At 41.2% G+C, this 23,417-nt stretch overlaps 1 protein-coding gene across 4 annotated transcripts in view; it reads left to right on the top strand.

Annotated features, from left to right (window-relative positions):
• The window catches only part of dscama (Down syndrome cell adhesion molecule a), a 100,913-nt gene that overhangs the window by 59,495 nt on the left and 18,001 nt on the right, over nucleotides 1-23,417 (top strand). For 3 of the 4 annotated variants that reach the window (XM_055017271.1, XM_023292786.3, XM_023292785.3), the window contains exons 4-15: nucleotides 3,684-3,830; nucleotides 5,161-5,439; nucleotides 6,042-6,317; nucleotides 6,837-7,133; nucleotides 8,492-8,767; nucleotides 9,889-10,167; nucleotides 10,367-10,486; nucleotides 11,970-12,149; nucleotides 21,665-21,861; nucleotides 22,323-22,419; nucleotides 22,585-22,713; nucleotides 22,961-23,128. In XM_055017271.1, coding sequence (XP_054873246.1) covers nucleotides 3,684-3,830; nucleotides 5,161-5,439; nucleotides 6,042-6,317; nucleotides 6,837-7,133; nucleotides 8,492-8,767; nucleotides 9,889-10,167; nucleotides 10,367-10,486; nucleotides 11,970-12,149; nucleotides 21,665-21,861; nucleotides 22,323-22,419; nucleotides 22,585-22,713; nucleotides 22,961-23,128 — 2,445 coding nt within the window. Of the gene's footprint in view, nucleotides 1-3,683; nucleotides 3,831-5,160; nucleotides 5,440-6,041; nucleotides 6,318-6,836; nucleotides 7,134-8,491; nucleotides 8,768-9,888; nucleotides 10,168-10,366; nucleotides 10,487-11,969; nucleotides 12,150-21,664; nucleotides 21,862-22,322; nucleotides 22,420-22,584; nucleotides 22,714-22,960; nucleotides 23,129-23,417 lie in introns of those variants that run through there. The other variant, XM_035958421.2, reaches the window with a different exon arrangement.

The following is a 23,417-nucleotide window of genomic DNA, read 5'->3' as shown; positions in this document are numbered from 1 at the left end:
ACTGTATCTTGAAAACTATAGCTAATTGGCACTTCTGACTTATTTTTTCTTTAAAAGTGACCAAAAGTTAGTAAAATTTCACTACTCTTATCCAGGAAGCATTTTGCTTGTAGACCAGTGTTATTGACCATTCCTCCATGCAGCTGTATGCAGCATAAACACATTCACACTCACTTGCATGCACTCATGCACAGAAACATGTATACTCACACACACAAAGACTTTAATATACAGACACACAAGCAAATGGGATTTGAGATAAATGCAGTAGTAGGAGCACACACAGAAATGCCCTCAGCTTACAAGGACATGCACACACAGTGATGTAGGCCTGCAGCTCTGTGTCAGACAATCAATTCTGTTGTTGGTAGTGAGTGTGAGCCGGCTCTGGGAAGAAAGAAGTGGAATCTAACCAAGAATCATGAATGTAATCAATTACAATAGCTCTGAACAGTTTTTATACCACTGCCAGCTTCAGTCCTTACTGCAGTTGTCTAAATATGCCCTATCTTACATGTTAATTTACCTCCTGCTAATAAGATGCTAAACAGTGCTATAAGATGTAGAATCTACAAAAATCAGACCTCTTATTATCAAGAACTGTTATGAAAAGTAAAAACATGTCCCCTTTTGTCAGTCTAAACAAAAGGCTTATTTTCAAAAGTATGATGATGAAATACTGCGTGTACAGTGAGTACACAAAGACAATAATGCAGAGAGGCTCCTTTCCATCTAGCTAATTACTTAGTTTGGTCACCTCAAAAGTGTTTGGTGTCAAAGTATAGTAGTTCCATGAAGCTGACAAGGGGTAGAAAAAATAACAGAACGCCGTTTAATGCTGTTTCGCTTTAAAAGTGAAAACGCTGTATCACATTAATTTAATACTATTCGATGGATTCCTTAACTTCCTGTATAACAGTAACACATATTCTTCAGTGCTGAGTTCACTTTTTCAAAACCCTCCACACAGTCACCACCACTGAAAATGAAATGGACATAATATGCATTTTGTAACCACATACTGGAATCTTACTTTATTCCTCTTCCTTATAGAGGAATTGTTTTCCTCATGGAGGTGGATGGTTTATGGGTACCACTCACATGAGATGTCTCTCCTGAATGAAGTGAGTGTTGGATATCAGGGATATATCTGTAGGACATTGCTGGGGAGGGATCAGGCTACAAAAAGATTCTTTGACACATGTACTGAAAACAAGACATAAGGTTACTAGCACTGCTGCCGCTATGCTATACACATATGCATAAATCATGTGTATGGTTTTTATTGTGTTACTTTTTTTTTTTCATTATGTGCACTTGGAAATATGCAAAACTGATATATAGGAGAACATGACAGAATTTTTGATAAATTTCTGTGACACACTATAAGGTACCACAATCCATGCAAAGTGTGCTACTTTTTGTTGTAATGCATTCTTCACTCATACATACATAAGAGTGCTGTCTTTTCACTGAGCTGTTCAGCAACAGGGTTTTTTTCACTATTCCTTCATGTTACTTCAATGTAATGATGACATTGTAATCTTTCCGATTCTAAAGATACATGGAATTCTCACAAATATCCTATACCAGTCTTTGGTATACACAAGCATGGACACATATGTGTGAGTCTGTGTGTGGTTCTGTTTCAGCATGCATTTAAAACACAGGCATACACCCCTCTCCCAGGCCAGGCCTTTTGTCACAGTGACAGGCTGTCTGTTCTTATGAAAGCCCCTCTCATTCATAAGCCTGTCAGCTTTTGATGCCAGACAACTTTCAGAGGGAAAGAAGGGAAAAGGAGAGAGGGAAGACTCTTTTCATATCTGCTTTCTCTGAATGGTTTCTTTCCTTGAAGACGAACTGCATTTGCAGCCAGGTACATTTAAATTTGATAGTGTTTTGTGGCTTGTCTTTATGCTTGGGTAATTACAAGCTGTGGAAACACACATACCTGTCCGGCTGCTCTTTCTTTTGTCACTGGTTGTTTGTCACATATTAATGTGTCTCAGCCTCAAGCTGAAAGAAACACCTTCAGGATATCAAATCCATGGTCTCTTATTTCTAACTAGGTCAACACTTGCTTACAATAGCATCCTCACTACCCTCCTCTGTGTATTCTTCACTCTCCTCCTGTTTTCTCCCCCATTTCTGTCTGTCCTCTCATTCATGCTTTTTTTTATTGCACCGACACTGTCTGGGAAATCAGATTAAAAGTTTAGCTCATTTTGTTCTTTTTGCACCTAAAGTGGATAATAAGGCTTCCTGGAATATCCAAGACATAAATGTAGATGCCAGTAGCGACTTTCATTTTTCACTGATGTTTGCAGTAATCGGTGATTTATTGTTGGGCTATTGCAGAGAATCATCTTTTACACAATGATCAAATGTTTTTGCACTATTACACTGCTTTCCATTATTTTAGGCATGTGCTGCAAAAGAACTGGTACCAGCAGTCTTAATCAGTGTTAAACTGTCATGACAGGTCTAAATGAGGGTAATTCAACACCTCATAAAGTCTGCATTATGATATCTCTAGCAATCTTGCCAGAATCCCCCACCATACGGCGGCCCCATTTGATCCCCATCCCAGATTGGCTTCTCCATCATTGGTGACATGAAATACCCCCACAGCCACCAGCTACAGCACACATCACTCCTCATAAACACTGACAACCTCTCTCTACTTCCATGTGTTCACGGCAAATTAGCATTATATTAGCATGATATTAGCACATCCGACCTGCACAGCCATACCTTATCAAAGCGCTCTGTGATCCCTGGCTCCCTGCGCTTTAGTCTGGAGCAGGAAAAAAGAGAGAGAACCTGTGTGAGAGAGAGACAGCGAGTTTCCCCAGAGAGAGAGAGAAGAGAGCGATGAGCTACATGATAACGAGCTGTGTTACACCGCTACACAACACACAGCCTTGTCACTGCGCCTCAGAGCTGTGCTGAGCTAAATGGGCTGCAGCAGATGTTTGGTGACTACAATCACACAGAGCTGTGTACCTCACTTGACTTGCAAATATTTGCTAAGAGACTTCAATATTGGATTTTCTGTATTTCCTCCTTTTAGAATGCTAAGGTAGTGAATCCAGTGCATAAAAATGAATACATGTTTCCTCCTCTATACCCTGTGACTACCGAATAGTATTTGATTCACAATGCTAGTTGCCTCCTGTGATGAAATCAGGAAGCAACGGATCTATTTGTTTGTTCAATTCATCCGTCACACGCAGTGTTTTAGATGCCACCAGTTAGAAGTTGGCAAAACATGAAGACACAGTTTAATTAATCTAAGTGTACGTTTTAGATTTAAAGTGTTCCATGTAGCATTTTAAACATTTCACGTGCTGAATGCTGAATAGGTGCTCAGTTTGGGCTCATAAATCATAAGGAGATCCTGCACTGCATCTACAAATAGCTGTTCCAAAATGTTCAACATTATACTGATTGACCAGAGGCTACATACAGTACAATCACATTAGGTCACATAAAGGTGAGATATTTGGTACTGGCTGGCCCACAGGCAGTTGGAGTATTTATGCAAGAAGTCATTTTAAAATGGTGCTTCGGTTTTATTGTTTTTCAAAGATTTGTACTGTACTGTTCAGCATCGTTTCGTACAGTGTGTTAGCAATGTGCAGTTGCTTAATATCTTTTATTTTTCTGTTTCTCTCCAGTGTCACGGTTTCTCATCACATCCACGGGAGCGCTGTATATCCTGGATGTGCAAATGGAAGACGGGCTATACAACTACAGGTGTATGACACGCCATCGGTACACAGGAGAGACCCGACAGAGCAATAGCGCCCGCCTCATTGTCTCAGGTAAGAGGAGCACCAGCATGTTAAAAAGATGCATCAGAACAGAACTTTAAAACCAGTATGCACTACATCACATTCTGCTAAACGGCTTCATTTGTTTGTCTTTTAAATAGAGATGCTTTGCTGTGCACCAGTCTATGTATGATACAATACAAGTTTACAAAGTGACATGAAACATGAAAGGGCAGTAATCTGGTTTGTAATCTTTCTCTTTGCTCGGTTTCAAAAATGGTGCCCTCATGACAGAGGGCCATATGGAAATAAATGTGTGTTTGTAAAAAAAATATGTTGATCATTTGAGCAGAATAGAGTATGACAGGGAAAAACACTTGAATTAAAGGGAGGATGACATGTGATAAAGGTCATAAGAACTGTGCCAGTGTGGGGGAGCATTTCAGGACAGAAAATGCCCCTCCTTTCCTTAAACTATCTAAAGGGACACTCCACAGATTTTACACGACACCAGCTGTCAGAAGCACAAACCACTGCTCTAAAAATCAAGATATGTCAACCTCAGGTATCTCAAAACTCAACAGTCTATGCTTTGGCTTTTTGACGCTGTCTTATATTCGGAATTGCTGGCGTGTCCCTTTGAAATTGTGTCCATTCTGTATCCAAGCTGTAAATGAAATGATTTTGAGTATGAAAGGGATTTTAACTCTGCCAAGCAACGCGGCCGAGTTATGTGATGATCAGTGTACGTTTGTCTGTATGTTTGTCTGTGCGCAACATTACTCAAAAACGAGGTAACAGATTTGGATGAAATTTTCAGGGAAGGTCAGAAATGACACAAGGACCACCTGATTAGATTTTGGCTGTGATGCGACTTATAGTCTGGATCCACGGATCTGTTACAGATTTCTGTATCCTCTGTAACTATGACAACAAATGCTACACTGCATCAGCTGCCTGCTGACAATAACATGATTGCAATCCTTCTACAAATCGACCGTTGCAGACTTATTGGGAGTTATCTGTTGGAAATCATACAGCAACTGAGCAGCCTTGGTACTGCGCTTTCTGAGTGCTTTTCTTATCAATTCTTGGGATGCTATGCCTGGCCTGCTGCCGCATTAAAGTCATGGTGCAAAGAGTTTGTCCCTTTATCTACTCAACCAGCATGATGACCATGAAACATGAGACACATTCAGTCAATGCACTTTAGCCAGAAACCAGTATTGTGTTAATAAACAGAACTACTAAATTCTACCAATCATTCCATTTTAAACTTTACTCGTCATGCATGAGATGCTTAAAAATGGGTTTGGAAACTGTACAGACATCAAAAAGAGCGAAACCTTTTACTATGCCTTGCCCTTCCCCACTCCTGCAGATCCCACCAACTCAGCGCCCCACATCCTAGACAGCTTTGAGCGTCGTGAGGTGATGGCGTCTCATCGAGTGGAGCTACCCTGCAAGGCCTCTGGTCACCCCGCACCAAAATACCGCTGGCTGAAGGACAACCGGCCACTGGAGCCAGACACGCGTTTCAGACAGAGTGTGACAGGCCTGCTGATAGAGAGGGCTCAGTCCAGCGATACAGGGACGTACGTGTGTGAAGTGTGGAACGGCTACGGAAATGCTGAGGTGGTTGGCAGGCTGCTGGTAAAAGGTCAGTACCTTTGGGCCAGTGATAAGTCATTGGGGTTGATTTCTTATTGTTGGTACGATAACTTAAACAAGGCAAAGCTGGGAAGTTATAGATGCTGCTTTTTATATTTAAAGTGTTCCATGTAGAATTTTTAACATTTCACATGCTACCTGTAAAATTGTGGAAAACATAAGAACATACACTACTGTTTACAAGTTTGGGGTCACCCAGGTAGTTTAATGTTTTCCATGAAAACTCACACTTTCATTCATGAGCTAACATAATTGCACAAGGATTTTCTAATCATCAATGAGCCTTTAAACACCATTAGCTAACACAATGTAGCATTAGAACACAGGAATGATGGTTGCTGGAAATGTTCCTCTGTACCCCTATGTAGATATTCCATTAAAAATCAGCCGTTCCCAGCTAGAATAGTCATTTACCACATTAACAGTGTCTAGACAGTATTTCTGACTAATTTCATATTATCTTAATTGAAAAAAAAATGCTTTTCTTTCAAAAATATGGACATTTCTAAGTCACCCCAAACTTCTGAACAGTAGTCGATATTCCAGTCTTTTGGAAGCAGCTACTGAACTATTGCCTTCCTTTACCTACAGAGCCCCTGAAAGTTGTGGTGAGTCCACGGAAGGTGAAGGGCAGTGTGGGAAGCCAGGTTTCACTGTCCTGCAGTGTAACTGGCTCTGAGGAGTACCAGTTGTCCTGGTACCGCAATGGAGAGCTCATCTACCCCAGTAACAGTGTTCGCATGACAGGCCAAAACAGAGAGAACCTGGTCATGGCTGGTATGGCCAAGAGCGATGGAGGAGCCTATCAGTGCTTTGCCAGACATGGCAAGATGTCCGCCCAGGACTTTGTTCAAGTCATCCTGGAAGGTCAGTATTCACAGTAAGAGGTGTACATAGGCGCAGTCAATATACAGTACATACAATACAGAATAATTGCTTTGGCATATATAAGCTCTTTGTTTTGTGTGTACAGGTATTTGTTTGCGCATGTGGGTCCAAAACTGTATGTCTGTTCATATCTACTGTGCATGTTAAACTCAGTGCTGTAAGGCACAGCCCTTTTTATTAGATTTTCTGAAAGAGGCTTGCATACTGTCTCAAATGCTGCAGTGTCTGCCTCACATGACCGCACCAATATAATGAAAATGTCGATAATCAATGATGTTGTGGAGCCAGTGAAAGCAGCTAAATGAATCTGCTCTACACTCTGACTGCCTTTTATACAGCATACATGCACAAGTTCCAGTGAAAAGGCAAATCAGTCTAGATTTGGAAGATTCTCTTTATAAAAGCTTCAGAATTGGTTTTCTAATCATCCACTATGAGAGTGATTGGTTGAGGATAATAAAATATTTGTCGCCATGAGATTCTCCTTCCTCTGTCCAGATGGCACCCCCAAGATTCTGGCTTCATTCAGCGAAAAGGTCTACAATATCAATGAGTTTGTGTCACTATCGTGCACGGTGAAGGGAACACCGGAGCCCCGGGTAACGTGGACTCTGGATGACGAACCTGTGGTACGGGACAGTCGCCACCGCATCTCCCACTACACCAACACTGAAGGCCACGTGGTCAGCCACCTCAACATCAGTCAGACCCAGGTCCCCGACGGAGGAGTGTATCGCTGCATCTGCAACAACTCGGCCGGGACTGTTTCCTACCAGGCGCGAATAAACGTAAGAGGTGCTTGTCAGATCAACTCTTTCAACACACCATCACATATACACATCAACATGTCTTGAGTTATTCTGTTTTGGTATGTTTTAATTGGCTCATTTAAAAGCACCAAGATGTGCAGATGTTGAAGGAATGCCTGACTAAGTTTATTAAGAGGATTCACTTTTTTGTTGTCACTGTATCACTACTTTTTCCTACATTTAGAAATCTTCTAAAGTAGCTTCGCTGTGTTTCTTCTCAGAGTGGAACAGATCCTCCCGTAGTAGCTTCTCCTGTCATCAGTCATTGGTGTCAGCATTAACTTTTCTAATGCCCTGCTTCCTACCCAATACCTGCTGATAGCTTTATACTGGGACACCATTAGAGTGATTTACTGTTACTATCAGTGTTTGACTGTAGTGCTATGTGCTCTCTACAGAGACATGGTTGGCTGGATTGCTGTTGTCATGTAGCAGTAATACTGGGGCACTCAAGCTTTCTGTGCTTGGTGCAAGGCCATTAGTATTTCTCTATTGCAGAGAGGGAATGGTACTTTCTGTACACTGATTGGTTTAATTTGATTGTGTTCATTCTTGCATGTTGTAAGGCTAAATAGGGCGATCCTCTAGCCCTTAAGCGAGGGTCCATGGATGCCGGATGCAGCCAAGCAATGAAGATAAATCTCCACAGGTGCCATTGTGGAGAAAGTGTAATGACTGTTTCTCACATCGTTGGCTCCTTAATCGTGCTAAAGAGAGTAGCTACCCAGGATATGCTTGTGCTCAAAGTACACTACAGAGCCTAGTTAAACTGTCTTCTCCAGTGCTTTAAAGCGAAGCCTAATAGTCCATTTCCCTGATAGACACAGGGCTATGGAAGCCTATTGGTTATTCTGTTGGTTTTTCACAAGTGTGTGTGAAAGCCGGCAACATGAGTAATGGCTCTGATAATAACTTCATGAGTGGAGAAAGGGAACATTCCACTCTGATGCTTGTCAGAGGCAATCAGAGGCAGCACCAAAGAGGTGGGAGCAAAAGGTAATATTCACTACAGTCTCAAACAGTCCCTCCTTTTGATAAGTCAAAAAGTGAATTTGACATTAAGGAAACGGAGCAGAAGAGGTCTACTGGTGAGGATTTCTGATTTTCTGGTTTTGAGTTGCTTTGATGCCTTTCTTTAAGTGACAACAAGAAAGCTTAATCAGGCAGTCTGAAACCCCTAAACAGGTCTTGGTAATGTTTTAATTTTTTTCTATCAGAATGAATCAAGGCATGTAAACTTTGTGGTGTCTTGAAAACACACACAACACAGCACAGCTATCTTTTACACCACCCCCCGCCTCAAAATCATTTTAAGAGAGTTGTCTCTCTAATGTGTCCCTCAAGGGCCTGCCAGCATCAGACCAATGAAAAACCTCACTGCCATCGCTGGGCGGGACATGTACATCCACTGCCGTGTCATTGGCTACCCTTACTACTCCATCAAGTGGTACAAGGACTCCAATTTGCTGCCGTACAACCACAGGCAGCGGGCCTTCGAGAACAACGGCACACTAAAGCTGTTTGACGTGCAGAAGGACGTGGATGAAGGAGAATACACATGCAATGTGCTGGTCCAGCCACAGTTGTCCACACACCAGAGTGTCTATGTTACTGTGAAAGGTATGAGCCTCTGTCTGATCTGCCTTAAGTTACGCAGCACATGGAGAGAAAAATGGCATAAAATGTAGTTCTTGTAGCTTTGTGCAATCATTGATAGCCAGGATGTTTATTACTAATGTGTGGTGTCTGGTAAGCAGATTGTGCCATTTATTTGAGATGTGCCTACACATTATGTCATACATTACTACCTCTCAATTTTTGGATTTATATAGGGAATCACTTTATCAGCCTATACACTGACCCTGTACTGTCTTTCCATCCAATCTGCCTTTCCTTGCCGCAGAAAACACAGATATACAGAGGAATATTTGTATATTACACCCTGTAAAAAAGCACTCACATCACTGATAGCAAAGCACCTTCTCCATCATCCCAGCCAGCTTATCTGGAGCTCATCTGAATATGCAGCGGCACTGAGCCGAGCCAGATGATGATAACCTCAGATGGCTCTCTTTCTTCAATGACGCTGCATAATTTGAAATGTCGGATGGGCAAATCCACCCTCCTCTCTCTCTAGCGGGTCTTGACGTGCTAACGAGTGTGCGAGGGGGAAATCACACAGCGTAGACAAAGCTATGCCGCTATTCCGCCTTGGCTAATTTGCCTCTCGGCTGCTTAGCATTCCACCGCTGCCGAGAGGGAATCCCCAGGAGCCTATTATGCCTATTTTGTTGTGAATTAAATAAGCGCTGAAGTGCCGCTCATTCCAATGTTATTTTAAATCATTAATTTTCCGAAGCATCTGGTTCTCACGATGGCTACAGTGTCCCCAGAGAGCAAAAGAGAGTGAGAGCAAATGTTATATGCATGTTGTTTGAGAGAGAATTCAGCTGCTCCACATGGGGAGAGGTAATAAAATATTTCTTGCATTCCTACAAATTACCACAGCATAATATTTTGACATGGAAAACAAGGTGATAAAGAGAGACTTGTGACTAATGAGTTGCTATTGGAGTGCTTTGTAAAGCAGCTCAGCCATGACAGCTGTTGTCTGTTGCTGATGTGCACAAGCGGTGAATGATTTTGACACCATTTGCTGAAACCTGGATTATGGACATTTTACCCACAGGCCTGTGGAAATATTCCTGACGGGAAAATTAATCTACATCTCTCCTCCACAGTCCCACCTACCATCCACCCATTTGAGTTTCCAAGGTTTTCAATCGGCCAGCGAGTGTTTATCCCCTGCGTGGTCATGTCCGGAGACCAACCCGTTTTCATCACCTGGCAGAAGGATGGTCGACCAATTCCAGCCAGCCTGGGTGTCACCATAGACAACATAGATTTTACTAGCTCCCTGCGTATCTCCAATCTCACGCTGATGCACAATGGCAACTACACCTGCATCGCACGCAACCAAGCTGCAGCCGTGGAACACCAGAGTCAGCTCATTGTCCGAGGTGAGAGGTGGATAAGAGAGGGTAAAAGAGATGAGGTGTAGTTTAAAGGAATGGAAGGGAGTGTAAAGGCTGAATTTTTACTTGCTCTTCTCTTTGAATACAATAAAAAAACATTGCAAACCGAAATGTTAACAGGATCAGTAGAAAGGTATTTGATTTTCAAATGAAAAAGCCTAATCTCAAGGTTGCGTTATTGCAGTTCCTCCCAAATTTGTGGTGCAACCCAAGGACCAGGACGGCATCTATGGAAAGGCAGTGATTCTTAACTGCTCAGCTGAAGGCTATCCTGTTCCTACCATCCAATGGGAGTACTCTAAAGGTAAACCACACATATTACGTACAACAATACACAGCTGTCCCTCTGAGGTTTGGTGAGGGTTTTGGACGTTTTACAGGCCTTCAAAGACTTTCAACTTGCCCTTCTTCTCTTTTGACAATCATGCTGAATTGAAAAATACTTTTTTTTTGTCCTACAGCAATCTTATTCTCTATGGTAGATAATCTTTTTTGCAAAAGCCAGCACAGCAAACATAATGTCCACAGCCTTGAGGTTGAATGCATAAAAACACCCACCTCAAGTCTAAACAAGCACCGTGAGATGACAAACAGCAGCCGTTCAAAGGAGAGCTTTTTTTATTGTGTGGAAGAAGGAAATGGGTAAAAAATTATCTGACTATGAATTTTGATCTTGGCTGGACACAGTAACAATGTTTGTTGAAAATACAAAGATCATGTGTAATCTCCTCAGCCCAACCCACAAACCCCTACAGAAAACAAACAAGTGAAAGCAAATAAATTGTAATAAACAAACTGTAAAAAAAAAATGAATGGACTACTTAATTAGTTCACTTTAAAAAATCTGATATCTGGTAAATACCAACAGTATGTTTAAACATAAAACTTAACCATTCATCTTCATTGAGTCCTATGCAATACTAAAACGATGAAAGTGTAACTAATATCTGTTTCATTGCAATAATTCTACATTCTGTCGTCAGGGGCAACAAGACCACATGTTGTAGAAACTTATCTGTTGCTTCTCATGTAAAACATCCAACATGCACATGGCCTTATTACTCCGCCAAGGAACGCGGCCTAGTTATGTGAAGATCAGCGTACGTTGAAATTTCATCCAAATGGATTTGGATGAAATTTTCAGGGAAGATCAGAAATGACACAAAGACCAAGTGATTAGATTTTGGCAGTGATACAGCTTATAGTCTGGATCCATGGATTGTTGAAGATTTCTGTATTATTGCGAGACAGCAGCACAGCATCACTGTAACTATGACAACAAGTGAACACTACATCAGCTGCCTGCTGATGATCACAGGATTGCGATGCTACTACAAAGAAAAGTTTGATACTCCCATCTTAATGGGTTAATATAATATCCTCAAACTCATTTAACCTTTATTTACATGTTATTTTTTAAAAAATTATTATATTTAGCTGTATTTTTATCTCTGAATAATGTACAGACTAGAGCAAAAATTCAATTACTAGTTTTTTTACATGTTGCATGAGTTGACATTGTAAATCAATAAACACATCTTCAATGTCAATAGAACAACTGTGATCGTTAGTATTTATTAGCTCCCTTGCTTGACATACACTTTAATGGTAATTGGATCCTCTAACACTTTAAACTGTGGATGAATTTCACACCATATTATGCAAACTGCGAATATTATATTTCTTCACTTGAAGTAAAAAAAGTAGCAGAGCGTTGCTGGGGTGCACTCTGTCAGCAGTAACTAATGTGTAACACTAATAAGGACACACTTTGTTTTCTCCAACAGGAGCCGGAGTCCCTCAGTTCAAACCCATTGCCCTCAACTCAGGCTTTCGGATCGAGGTGCTGGTCAATGGGTCTCTGCTCATCAAGCACGTGCTGGAGGAAGACAGCGGCTTCTACCTGTGCAGAGTCAGCAATGATGTTGGGGCTGATGTCAGCAAGTCCATGTATCTCAATGTCAAAAGTAAGTCTCAAAGGAAAACACCACCTATTAGAGCTTAAAAGTGTAAATTTAACACGCTTGGCTTTATCTCGTCCACTCTTCTTTTGGATGCCCTCGCTGTTCATGCTCAGTGCTGCTGATAACATTAAAGCAAAAAGTAAAGGCACGAATGTTAAGTGAGTTGAACTGGGGTTGCCTCTGTCTGTGACAGTCAGGCCACCAGCAAGATGTCGTCATGGTGCTTGCGCTGTGCTTTCTGCCTGAATGGATCCCACGAAAGCAATGCTCATAGCCACCGCCACTGCATCTCCTGGAGAAAGTACAGCATTTATTTGCTGTGTGGCCAAGGACTTAGCTCCCCTCCATTAAGCCCTGAATTCTGCATGCAGGCAGGAGCTGCCATGTGGAAAAGAGGGCAGAGGGATACAGAAAGGGAGGTTAGAGGAGGAATGGGTTATCCATGTCGGTTCTCTTCCTCCCTGTGTGTGTGTGTGTGTGTGTGTGTGTGTGTGTGTGTGTGTGTGTGTGTGCCCTCACTCTTGTCTTTAGTTATTTTTGGTAAAATGCAGGATTATCTTACCTTTATGTTTTGCAAGAGATAATGACGTTTTTATATGTAGAATAAAACTACAATGTTTTCTTTTGTAGCACATCTATGTCCTCTTCTTCCTGCACAACTAATGTTTGCATGTGTTTGTTAAGGATACAATATTCTAATATTATGGAAGGACCTGACCATGCACAAATTAAACTCAATTATGGTTTTACCTTTTTTGAATATCTGCTCTTAGTCTGCGAGCTGTCTGTTCTGTGCATGAACAGAAAAAGACTTTATGTTCATGCGTAGCCCTGAGTCTGGGAAAAACAGAAAGTGACTCAAACCAGTCCATGCAACACCATTCGAGTGTGCCCTGTGCATGTCCATGCTTGTGTGTAGGACAGGTGTAAAAGGAGGAGGCGAAAAAGAAGGCAGAAAGAGCAAGAGGGACAGTAGATCACATGCTAGCACATAATAACTATTTAGATATGTTCACTTGCTAAATATTAACAATCTTTATCCAGAGATCATGACCATTATATTTAACTGGCTGTAAAAATAATATTATGGAGACGCCATGCGATTTGTACTATCAGTCATGACATATGTAGCACAGAAATAACAGTGACAGCAATGTAAATAATTTCCTTTGCTGAGCTGCTTACAGTTTGTGCAATTAAATTCACAGACAGTTATCACAGACAATTATCGCTTACTGCACTGTGTTTTTGTGTTGATATTACACTTTTCAAAAAGAGTACTGCCCTCTTCAGGTTGAAAGAGCAGTTAATAAACCATGAAAGTAATACATGATTTAATGCACCGAAGACAGAGCTGCTAAAAACAGTCTATGGCAATGGAGAAAATATTTTCTTTGTGATGCAGACCGTCGCCTTACAAATAATACATATCTGCATTTAAGAAAAATGTACAGTTATATCAGTTCCAGCTGATGCATGTAGTTATGGATTTGTATATGTGTGCAGAGTGTGTGATCTCCAGCCAGTCTATTGTGGCTGGGTGCTCATTTTGATCAGTCACTGTTAGATGAGGCTTATGCCCCTGTGGCTCTTATCAAGCCATAGCAGAGTACTCCCTGCTGAGTGTCTCACTGTCTGCCAGCCACAGCCAAATAGGCTAGAACTCCTTCATGACCCCTCCTGTCTGACTTCAGCCTATCACACTCCCTCACAGACCAACAAATATGCACAGAACCACAGACACACCAGCTGTCAGTACAGTCCCTTATGTTTTTCCAGTGTGGTTTACAATTAGGTATCTTTTTAAGACATCTCTTTGAAGTGTTTTCTTTTGTAAGACTCCATCCCACTGTAGGATGCTACGGGATTTTCAATTTTCAACTGAAAAGCTGGCTCTCAATTGCAGTTTGTCCATTATTTTATTGACAAATAAATCTGTAAAATTGTAGACTGAATTCTCCCATGTTTTGTTTCTGTGTCTGTTCACAGGCCGCTTATAGTCTGTGCACAGAATCACTGACACAAGTTGGCCTGTAGAGTACACTGCAGTCACTACACTGAAATTCTATTTTGTTAATTTGTTACTTTACTGTGGATTTCTTGTTGAAAAACAAGACTAAATATGTTTAAATTCCAGTTTCAGTTTAGCATCTGATTTTGTACATTTATGGTATAATACTGCTTACTAGAGCAGAAACTGGGCTGGACAGTGGCTGGGTGGTTAGCACTGTCACCTCACAGCTAGATGATCCCCAGTTCATGGACCTGGAGTCTTTCTATGTGGAGTTTGCAGGTTCTCCCTGTGCATGTGTGGGTTCTCACAGAGTACTCCGGCTTCCCCCCGCGGTCCAAAAACATGCTGAGGTTGATTAGTGATTCTAAGTTGTCCTTAGGCGTGAATGTGAGTGTGATTGTTTGTCTGTATATGTAGCCCTGTGATAGACTGGTGACCTGTCCAGGGTGTCCCCTGCCTTCACCCTAAGTCAGCTGACAGAGCAGAAAATGTGTAGTGAATTATTCTATAAATTGGTTGACCGAAAATGAAACTATGTCAATAATTATTCTTGTCTGTCATTATCCAACCAAAATGTTTCACTGCTTTAAAATGATGGAAAAATCCGTGGATTGTCAGACATAGCAAGGTGTTAGAAGTCGTCAGCAGATTTATCAATAGTTAAAATCATTGCTAGCTGCAGCCCTTCAGTGGCCTTACTTTTCACAGCCTAAAAAACTCTGTGCAAGTGCAGTCACTCAGTGATGGTTATTCCATTTGCATTGTAATTTTGAGCAAAACGCAGGATTTAGAAACTGCCTTTACTCGTTTGATAGACCTTTTTTATTAACCACATTATTGTTGACATGAATTAAAAACACCTGAAAAATCTCTAAAACCCACATATAGATATGGATATTCGAGAAACGCAGTCATAGATTGTTTGTCTCTTAATGGCTATGGAGCTTTATCTGTGAATGCATTAGTGTCTGCAGTCCTTCAGGTGCATACTCTGCTCCTAAAGTATCTGGTTTGGCTGCTGTAGTGGTTGTGCTGTCCTGATTTGTGCCTCTTCCCTGTAGTAACCTGAATCTTACTGGACGCCAGGGGAGCCACACCTTGTCCTCTCTCCCCTGTGTGCATGTGTGCGCATGTGTGTCAGTGTGCAGACAATGAGTTCATTAACCCTTAACGGTTCTCGCAGGTACAGTGTAGTCCACTGTAACTTATGAGGCTGTGATGTTCTGTACACTGTGTGCTGTTTTTGTGTTGTTTATTCAGGCCAGCCTACACCACTTGAGCAGTGGCAGCTACTTAAGAGGCTTAGGAACCAATTAGGGAGGCACACAAGCTGACGCATGCTGAACTACTCACGTGATGGATAGTATGATCTTCACTGTGTATTATTGGGTGTTCAAATGTGGCTTGATGGATCAGTAGAGAAACACTGGAAAATCAATAGATTCCATCAGAAGCTCCACAATGTATAGTAAAGACATACATGGTGAAGATGGTATCGGGTCATATACACGACGCAGGTGAGCAAACAAGCTCATAAGTGCACACAAAGGCATACATTTCACACAAAGAACTGCACACTTTAATGTAAAGGCAGAGCTACAGTGCAGCGCAGTGCAGCCATTACAAAAGAATAATGGGCCAGGCGGCTAATGCAGTGCTTTAGATAGATCCCACTCTGCCAGGCTATTGTGGTGGACTCCCTGGGAAATGAATTGCAGCTATTGTGATGTCCTAGCTTGGCACTTTCATTGTTGTGAGTGTCTGTGCACAGGCTAATGTCTCGTCATAATACACCATGCATCATCCAGTACGAACGCCACCACTGCACTAACAGCCAGTAGAAACTGCTTGGACTCACTGCACCAGGATTTAGCTGTGTTAGTGTGTGTATATTCACGTGTGTGTATGTTTGTTTATCTTTCATGAGCTTCTTTATAGGAGTAGTAATCAGTTTGTGTGCTGTGTTGACACTGGCTGCAGGTGGAGGTTTAAACAAAGGATTTTTATGCAATTTCCAGTCAAGCATCCCAACCACCAAAACAGATGTAATTCAGTCAATTCATTACCAATCCACTGCGGATGCTATCAGAGTCAGTCAACAGCCACTCAATGTTTATCAGGACCAATTAAGACCAATCAAGCCTGTTAGACATCATAATGTCTGCAGACACAGTGATGAGGGCAGAGCATATAATGAGGCTTCACTGAAGAGCAGTACTAAATGGTCTTGTGGTTACTGAGCAGCCTCCCAAGAACAACATCCTTCAGACAACCATATGGATGCCCAGTTTTTCTGATCTCTACTTCTTTCATCTTATTCACTAATGTGGTGTCAGCCCACCTCAGCACAGAAGCCGTTCGTCTGCAGGCGTATATGCGGTATCATGCTCCATGTCCAAGCCAATTGTGCAGCTAAGAGAATTATTTCAGTACATTGCAGGCGGCCAGTGAACCAGTAATCTTTGTGCAATCACCACAGCCCTCTTCCCTTCCCCTCCTCCGCCCTCGTCCAGACCGTCTCTTCCCCAGCGCCCACTTACAGTGTGCCCCCAGGGCAAGGAGCTGGATGCATCTCAGCTCGTCTTCTCTTGTCTGGCCCTCATGGCCCCATCGAGCTGGGGTGCCCTGTGGCTCACACTGGCCTGCCAGGCATCCTGTGAAGAATGTAGACGAGCATCGCAGTGATCTCAACATGAGTGATACTCCGATGAAGCCAGCTCATATGTACAGAGGAGAAGATAGCTCACAAGAAGATTTCTTTGTAATTAAATGGTTTTGCCATTCAAAAATGTGAGAGCTACTTTCAGAAAAGATTTGTTTGGTAAAACCTATAGAAACAAACAGTGCAGCAAATAGTCAATAATGCACAAGAGATGCAATGTTTAGCATAGTTAGTGGAAGTAATTTATATCAAGTCTAGAAAAAATTACATCTGATAGTCACTATGGCTGATCAGTCAGTATCACGTAAATAGTGTCACATAGAGAAATGTATTCTTCATCAACAGAAAATCTAGGGAGAGGATGTCACGTCAATTATTACATTTTGAATAAAAAGTGATCTCTGATAAGTGCAGTGCAAACAGCAAGTGTAGTAACAAAAATGTCACGACCAATTCAGTATATGAGAAAAAGACTTTCTGAAAGCACTAAATGATAATATGAGTTTCTTCTTGCAAAATGTGTAACTTCCAAAGTGGAGCTTCATGTTTCAGCCTTTTTGGTGCTAATAATTATTAATCCAACTGAAATGATGCGGAAATAAATGAAATCTCTTTTCATCACCTCTCGCATCTCACTGAACCTCTGAGACGGTTTCACTGCTTTCTTTCTTTGATCACAGATGAATAGCCTTGCACTGAAGTAGCCATTCACCTATAATTATGTGTTATCATTATTCTCCTGACTCCACCATTTGGCTAATTCTGTTTTTCACATCACTAACTCCACCGGTTAGAAACATTAGACACATTTTCTTTCTGTATTGTTTTTCATTCCTGCATTGCGACATTCAGGGTGTGATTGTGTAATCATCATCATCCTCCCATAAAAATCAATGGCAGGTCCATGTTCTATTCCTGGCTACTAGAAATGGCCCTTTTTCTAAGAGTAGAGACTAGAGAGGGAGAGAAAGGACGAGAGGGAGGAGGGAGGTGAGATAGATGGGGAGAGGAGCAGAGAGGAGAGACTGTCCGATGCTGGTTGGCATGGTAACCTGGCCAGGTGAAAGGGAGCCTGCTGGAAGGAGGGAGGGAGGGAGTTGAGGGGGGCTTTTGTCTCAGGGGAGTAGCCTATCAGCAGCCAGCCTATCCCCCACAATCCCCTGCAGGCTTACGTGTATCATCACTGCCCTCTGGGTTGCTGTGGAGGAACAGGGCTCTCCTCACCTCCACATAAAAGACACATTGTACTGTGCAGTAAACAGACACTACACACTCTGCTGTTTCTTCTGCAGGTTTCCAAAAGCTCTAATGCAGATGTTTTCCTCAGCAATGCAATACATCTCACTGGCTCCTAAAGAGGGCAGTGCATGAGTGGTTCTCCTGTGTCTGTGTATGTTTAGTCATTTTTCTATGCTAGGTGTCAACATGCCACTGTGTTGTACTAAGCATACATACATTTAGTCTTTTTCAGACATTGGCATAAATATAAAGCAAGTTACTGATAAAACAGTGAGATCCAGCTTCACAAATATATAATTTCAGTTATCACATTAGCTCAAAATAATATTACTAAGATTCAAATGGAACCCTTTGTGTTGTCTGTATGCGTTGCCTCATGTAATGTTTAAGGCTGAATTAGATATCAGGGGAGCTGATGAACACTGAGTCAGGGGACTCCCTTTTTCCACCATCTCACCTCGCTTCTTTTTCCTCTTTCTCTCTTTTCACTCCCCCCATAATTCCACTGGATATTAAAGAAATACATCAACACAACAATTACAGGACCACAAAGTGTGCCTGAGGGCTGGCTCAGCTGGGCTTCCTCACACTCTGAAACACACACGCTCTCGCGCACACATGCATTTACATAGACACACAAATTGCATGTGCCTCATCTCACAGCCTTGCTTATCTTGCGTAGACACTCCTATTGTTAAGCATTTGTTTGCTTTTGTGATTCTGCCTTCTTAGACATTAGTTGTAAAATATATGCAGCTTGAGGTCTGCCACATATGAACTGCACAACTGCAAAATGATTCTCTGCGCACCAGTGTCTGTAACTGACTGAGGAAAATAAATTAATAATGCAACATGAAATTAATATCTCCTCCAATAAAGAAGAGACAGATCGTTGAATGGTTTAATCAGTCATTTTAAATAACTAGTGGTTGGAACAGTTTGGTCATTTATCTTATATATGCATCAGTTTGGCTTCAAGCACAGAAAATCTTTTGTCATCACAGCTTTTCCATGGGATGAATTATTTTTCCCTTTGCTATCAAAGGTGGATTTTTTTATATACAGTAGCTTTGATTCCAGATAAAATTGTATAGTATTTCAGTCGATAAAACAATGCAGATTTTTCTTTCTCTAGTCACCCAGCTAAGAGCTGTGTGCCTAGCAGGTAGGAAGATCAGCTGCTCTGATTGGCTGTTGGATCAAAAGCTCACTAAACCTAGAATGAGGCTGATCGACTACAGTTAGTTCACATTTCTCCATCATTAGTTCATCCCTTTTCCTGCAGAAGTCCTTTGTTTCCCAAATATAAATTTGACGAAAAGCACATACTGATCATTTGTTTTCTTTTATTTAAACAAATGTTTTCCATCACCAATAACATTGTCAGTAAAGTCTTTATCGCAAGAGTATAGAATTTCTGAAGTGTTATTACTTTAAGTCTTAGTATCAGCATATCATTAATAATATCTGTTTCAATGCAATGTATTTAAGGAATTGCAACTATTTAAATGTTCCATTATCATCTCCAATCCTGGATGCTGGAAAGCCTTTAAAGTTTACATTACAGACATCTGCATACCTCTCAATGTCTTCCCCGTCTTAGCATTTTGTCGCCTAGCACAGTATCCCCCTCTGCCAGGAGTGTCAACAACACCATACTGTGCCACCTCTGAGCCACTTACACAGCAAAATGAAAGTAGCTGTGCTCTAAAATGATAACGTTTACATAAAGCCTGAGCAGTTGTTTCTTTCCTCTCACTTTTTCAGACGTGTCTCACAAAAAATTCATACTTGTCATGCAAAATAAATCAGCGTTCTTTTCCGTAGCTGAGCTCCAAATGGCTACAGTGTGAATAAGAGATGAGGCTTAAATGTTTGCAGCCCTTTGCCTGACACTTCCATCATATCAGCGAAGTCACACTTTGTGTGTTTGTGTGTGTGTGAGACAGGAATTGAGAACGAGCATGCGTGTTTATGTGCATGCATGCTTGCATGTGTGTATGGGGTTGAGTGTGTGTGAGCATCTGGGAGTACAGGGTTGTTATACACTCTGCTGTGGGTGTAATGAGCCATGTATGTCGTTAGTGTGCGTTTAGTGTGGCGTCTTCAGAGTGTTGTTAGAGCATCACAGTACCATTTGGGACCCTCTGATGCAAGATACACACCAGGGCCGCATGTTGCTTTCATCACAACATTAAAGGGAGGCTTTATGTTTGGTTACAGTACATTAACAATGTACAGAACACTTAGGCTGCTTACTGTAAGCTGATTTTACATTGAGTTGCTATGATACATGTTAAATCGTGACAAATATTTTTGTATTAAGCTCAATAAATAACTTCTACTTCGCAGGAAGCTTGGTTCCCTGTTAAACTAAATATGTCCATGATTTTGATTGACAAAGCTAGGGACTAGGGATAATCACTATATTAGCGAAATTCCAAATGTACATAAAGATGTAAGATGCAGATCTAAATACAGATCACATTCACCATGCATGAGTGAACATAGTTACTTGGTGCAGACTGCAACAAACAACGCATCTCCATTTTTAGAATTTTTTTGTGAAAAAGAAATGCAAAAATGACCATTTCCATTAAAATCATGACTCATATTGTAAACACAATGTCAAAATAATCACATATATACATACATATCTTCATTTCTTTTTTGCATAGTTCAGCCCGAGCTTAAACACAACACAAAAATGTCAATACAATACAATATATATAAATCAAAGCAAATTAATTATGTTATAATAATAATTATGTAATCACTCTGGCTTTCATGATAGTTAGTGGAGGTAACTAATGGTAGTGTTTGTTTCATATAAAAAACCTATATTAAAAGTCTGTATTTCATGACACTTTTTTTAGTTGTCACTACCCAATCTGCTTTCATGCCATCAGCCTTTTAGTAAATGACAGCAAATTAACAAGTGTTATTGTGAAAATGGCACAATTACATAAATACAGGCTGTTTAAATATAATTTCTGGTGCCAAATCTAAACCAGTAAAATAGTTACAATGTGAATAATGTATTTATTAATTAAATAATTCAGTGTATCTAAACATGTTAGCTTAGCAACTAATCTTAAACAAAAGTTGCCTGGTCTTTTGCTAGTGAAGCCCAGTGAATATTATACGCTACCGTTCAAAAGTTCACCCACGCAATTTCAAATTTTCCATGAAAACTCACACTTTTATTCATGTGCTAACATAACTGCACAAGGGTTTTTTAATTATCAATGAGCCTTTCAACACCATTAGCTAACACAATGTAGCATTAGAACACAGGAGTGATGGTTGCTGGAAATGTTCCTCTGTACCCCTATGGAGATATTCCATTGAAAATCAGCCGTTTCTTCATTAGTAGAGTAGTCGTTTAACACATTAACAATGTCTACTTTGTATTTCCTATTAATTTAATATTATCTTCATTGAAAAAATGCTTTTCTTTTAATAATAATGACATTTCTAAGTGACCCCAAACTCTTGAATAGTAGTGTATATCAATAATTCAACTCATATTAAGTACCAGTATCATCTGCGAAAAAATTCTAACAAAATATTGTCTTTCCCTCCACCTTATTTTCACACCAGTCCCTGCCATGATCACATCCTACCCCAACACCACGTTGGCCACGCAGGGTGAGGAGAAGAAGATGAGCTGCACAGCCCACGGTGAGAAACCCATCATGGTGCGCTGGGAGAAGGAGGAACGCATCATCAACCCCGAGACCAGCCGCTATGTGGTTTCTGTCAAGGAGGTGGGCGATGAAGTCATCTCCACCCTGCAGGTAGGAGGCCCTGCTAAGAAGTGTGCCGTTTGAGAGTGATGATTGCTCAATAGATGCCGCAGCACATGCAAAATTCCTTTGAGTCCCATTGCAGTCCAAATCTTCCCAAGCATAGAGTGTATCTTAAGAATTCTGTTTACCTTTTCTGTCTTTTCAGATAGACTGGATGTTTTCATTTTGTCAGGGGTCTAAAAATCCTTCCTCTGAAACAGCCTGTTAAGGAAGAATCACTCATTGTTTGTCCTGACCATGTTGCTTATCTATAGTGAGGGCATTCAAAGAGTCACAAACCAAAAAGGCGGGAAATCATTAGTTTAAACGTCCTGCCAGCACTACCATGCGAACCATAATCAAAGTTTTTCTACATCAGTTATCGCTAATAGACCAATGGAAATCCAACAGAATATTGGCTTTCGCATCAGTTCATTGCTAACATCATCTCATCACTGTGCATACACCAGATCATGCCCACGGTGAGGGAGGACTCTGGCTTCTTCTCCTGCCACGCCATCAACTCCTTTGGTGAAGACAGGGGGATCATTCAGCTCACAGTACAAGGTATAGCTGCAACAAGCTAAACTGCTTCTAGAAAAGAAGACAAATGCTGAGCCTGAACAGATCCTTTTAATGCTTATATCATTCGTTCATCATGGCAATATCCTTTACATCTTGAGTTGAGTAATGCTAAAATAACAATGTACTGGTCAACTTTGTGCCTTGTAGAGCCCCCAGATCCCCCAGAGGTGGAGATCAGAGAAGTGAAGGACAGAACCATTGCACTGCGTTGGACTATGGGTTTTGATGGCAACAGCCCTATCACAGGCTTTGATATTGAGAGCAAGAACAAATCAGGTACAAGAAAGCTATGGATCTATAACTAGATGGTCTTATTGTTGTTTACCGCGCTGGACACTAGGTACTTTATGTATGACAGGTACACATCTGTAAGAGAACCATGTACTTTGGGATGTGAATTATCTCTGCTTTCACTTGGTCTCAGCACTCGAATTTAATACAGCCTCTTCTGATGCACTTAGCTGGATTTGTCTTTTCCCCTCACTTCAGTAACCCTAATAAACCTTGGCCTCTCCCCTCTAAGCCTCCTGGGATACCGCTCAGAAGACCAAAGATGTCTCACCTCAGCTCAACCAGGCCACCATCATCGACCTACACCCCTCCTCCACCTACAACATCCGCATGTTCGCCAAGAACCTGATTGGCAAGAGTGAGGCCAGCAATGAACTGACCATCACTACTGATGAAGCAGGTAGGAATAAAATGACGGAGCATTGCTTTTTCTTTCTGCACCCGCCCACAGACATATCTGCAGGCTGTGCTCTTTTCTGTACAGAACCAAAATATGCATGCATTCTATCGTCATATTTTCATGTACATAAATAATGTACAGTTGCAGTGACAAGAGTAAATCTCATGTGTTAAAATGACCTAACGTATCTGAGGAACAAAAACACAGTGAGAAAGACAGTAATCAGCGGTGAATGAAAGACAAGAGGCAAAAGGAGGCAAAGGGCCGACTGAGACAGTTCATTACCAGC

Source organism: Amphiprion ocellaris, chromosome 14 (genome assembly GCF_022539595.1).
Source record: "Amphiprion ocellaris isolate individual 3 ecotype Okinawa chromosome 14, ASM2253959v1, whole genome shotgun sequence".
Taxonomy (NCBI): Eukaryota; Metazoa; Chordata; class Actinopteri; family Pomacentridae; genus Amphiprion; species Amphiprion ocellaris.
The sequence above is the reverse complement of the archived record's forward strand: the minus strand, read 5'-3'. Positions and strand labels throughout refer to the sequence as shown.